General features: G+C 38.5%; 1 protein-coding gene across 4 annotated transcripts in view; it reads right to left on the bottom strand.

Moving 5' to 3' along the window:
* Nucleotides 1–278: 278 nt before the first annotated feature.
* The window catches only part of LOC137994896 (zinc finger protein 670-like), a 3800-nt gene continuing 1578 nt past the window's right edge, over nt 279–2500 (bottom strand). Inside the window, exons 2-3 of one of the 4 annotated variants that reach the window (XM_068840478.1) lie at nt 2434–2500; nt 279–2086 (exon numbers count right to left, since the gene is read on the bottom strand). The exon at nt 2434–2500 is cut by the window's right edge and continues 310 nt beyond it. In XM_068840478.1, the coding sequence (XP_068696579.1) occupies nt 1295–2086; nt 2434–2469 (828 nt within the window). In that variant the 5' untranslated portion in view covers nt 2470–2500 and the 3' untranslated portion in view covers nt 279–1294. The remainder of the gene's footprint in view (nt 2087–2433) is intronic. The other 3 variants (XM_068840476.1, XR_011122210.1, XR_011122211.1) reach the window with 3 other exon arrangements.

The following is a 2500-nucleotide window of genomic DNA, read 5'->3' as shown; positions in this document are numbered from 1 at the left end:
AAATGCACAAAGCATTGATTGACATTTTAAGAGAATTTATTTGAGTGACAAAGGATTAAGTTTCAGTTCAGTCAGTAGCACGTTTTTGAAAGGGTGAGAGTCAGTCGCTAACCATTTTCAGTAGTTCAAGTCAACTTGTTTCAGCAGTGTTATAAGCCGTCAAGTTCAGTTTCAAGAGTTCGTAGTTTACGGAAACCCGCCACAGAAGTAAGTTTAGTTCAGTCTTTTATTTTGATTCTTTTCTTTTCATTTGCTTAGAGATTTCAGCGTATTCAAATATCTCAGTGATTGTGAATATGTATTTTTGTTCATTTCAGATCGAATAATAATATGATATCATAGTGAATAAAACAATGATTATCCGATACATGGTTTCTTCCGTAAACTTTCAAGCCATCGATACTCCAACTGTCCACCCAGAGCCGGCACACATTTAGCTAGCGGTAGCGATGCATCTCTTGTTGACGCTGCATATTTATCAATCGTTGGCTAGATTAACCGTGAGGCAAAAAGACAGTACCAAAGGGATTACACATGTAACTTCACTTGTGTGAAAAAAATAATTGTTCATGCTTGCAAAGGATGATGGAGGGGAGGGCAAATCAGTCTTAGTTCACATGGAGGCACAGTGGTGTAGTGGTCCATACCCCGGACTCCCGACTCCAGGGTCGCTGGTTCAACGCCTAGTATCATGTTGTTTCCTTCAAAAACGTTTGCTCCACACTGTCTCTCTCAATCCAGGTGTACATCGATGTATGAATGGGTACCAGGTACATACTACTTGGGGTAAGCCTTGCAATGGACTAGCATCAGTGCAGGGAGGAGAGCAGCATTACCCTTAGTTACTTCATGCTACATACAACCAGTGACCAGTGACTTGCATGTGACTTAACCTTTTTTGACCTACAAAACTGAATATTAAGCCCAGGGATTTCTACTTGACTGCTGATTCTTGAATTGGTTTGGCAAACCAATATGGTTGCCATTGCGTAACCTGAACAAAATTCAAGAAATGCTGTTGTGGCATTTCTTTACTCCAATGTACCCTTTCTTCCTTATTAGAAAGGAATAAATAAAATCATCTTTTTGATATTGACCATGTTTTTTTAATTAACTATCTATTCAAAGGTCCTGACCACCAAATTGGTCTTTGAATAAGTTAATTATGTATTTTCAATAGGATTTCACTTGGAATTACTTGGGGAAGCTCTTACTTTTGAGGCCAAGGATAAATAAATATATATATATAATTATCACAAAATGATAGTTAATTTATTGATGAAAGTCTGATAGTTCACTCTTTACTTGAAGCACTGTATGCTTGTTGCTCTTCAAAACTACTGTAATTCTTGGGCAATAGTGGTTCTTTAATTTCAATGTTCTTTGAGAGCTCCTGAAGGCTGAAAGTTATTTGATTTTTCTTGTTTGGTGTTTCACAGCAATTGCTTTTTCTTTGGTGTAACTTAAGAGTTTCCTTTCGGGTAAAATGCTTCCCACACTTCTGGCAACCATAGGGCTTCTCATTACTGTGTGTTCGTTGATGTCTTTTCAAAGTTCCTGCTTCGGTGAAACACTTACCGCACTCCAAGCACATATAAGGTCTCTCTCTGCTGTGTATTCTCTCATGGTTTTTCAAACTTCCTGATGTGGTGAATGCTTTTTCACACATCTTGCACTCAAATGGCCTCTCACCACTGTGAAACTTTTTGTGGTCTTTAAGATGGCATCTCTGTCGAAACCATCTGTCACACTGATCACATTTAAATGGCTTGTCTCCACTATGAGTTCGTTCATGCCGCCTTAAATCTCCACTGTCGCTGAAAGATTTCTCACAGTTTTTGCAGTGGAAAGGTTTCTGACCAGTATGTGTTCTGATGTGCCTTTGAAGATGCCCAATTTGGCTAAAAGACTTGTCACAATGAGTGCATTGAAATGACTTTTCTTCCATTTGAGTGTGTGTGTCAACCTCTTCTGTTTCTGCGGTATCTGGTTCAGCTTTGATCTGAATTTCATTAGCTCTAATATGACCTGCAAGAGAAGTCATTGGTTGAATGCTGCACATAGTAAATGTGATGATCTCTTTATCCTGAAAAAGCAATCAGAAAGAAAGCAGGCAACACTTTATCTGAAAACTAGTAAAAGAGATTAACCAATCGTTTCTTTCTTATAATTAAACTCTGATGTACAGCTGGGTTGGGCACCTGTAGCTGTTATCATGTTGCTGAATGTTGATCCCACTGCAGACCGGGTCCCATGATACAGTTGTTTGATGAGCAAAAATTAAAGTATGGCTCTCTGTGGATGCTGAACCCTACAGTACTTACTGCAACAAACATTGGAGAGCTGAAGACACTCTGCTGAATGCTGATGTTGACAAAAAACAAAAACAAAAACAAAAACACAAAGCCCAATACTATCAAAGGTGAAGCTTACATGTATATCCTTTTCCCCAAGTATTGTTAGGGCCATTCCAAGAATAAAGGACAAGATTGTTTAAATG

Source organism: Montipora foliosa, chromosome 3 (assembly GCF_036669935.1).
Source record: "Montipora foliosa isolate CH-2021 chromosome 3, ASM3666993v2, whole genome shotgun sequence".
NCBI classification, from domain to species: Eukaryota; Metazoa; Cnidaria; class Anthozoa; order Scleractinia; family Acroporidae; genus Montipora; species Montipora foliosa.
The sequence above is the reverse complement of the archived record's forward strand: the minus strand, read 5'-3'. Positions and strand labels throughout refer to the sequence as shown.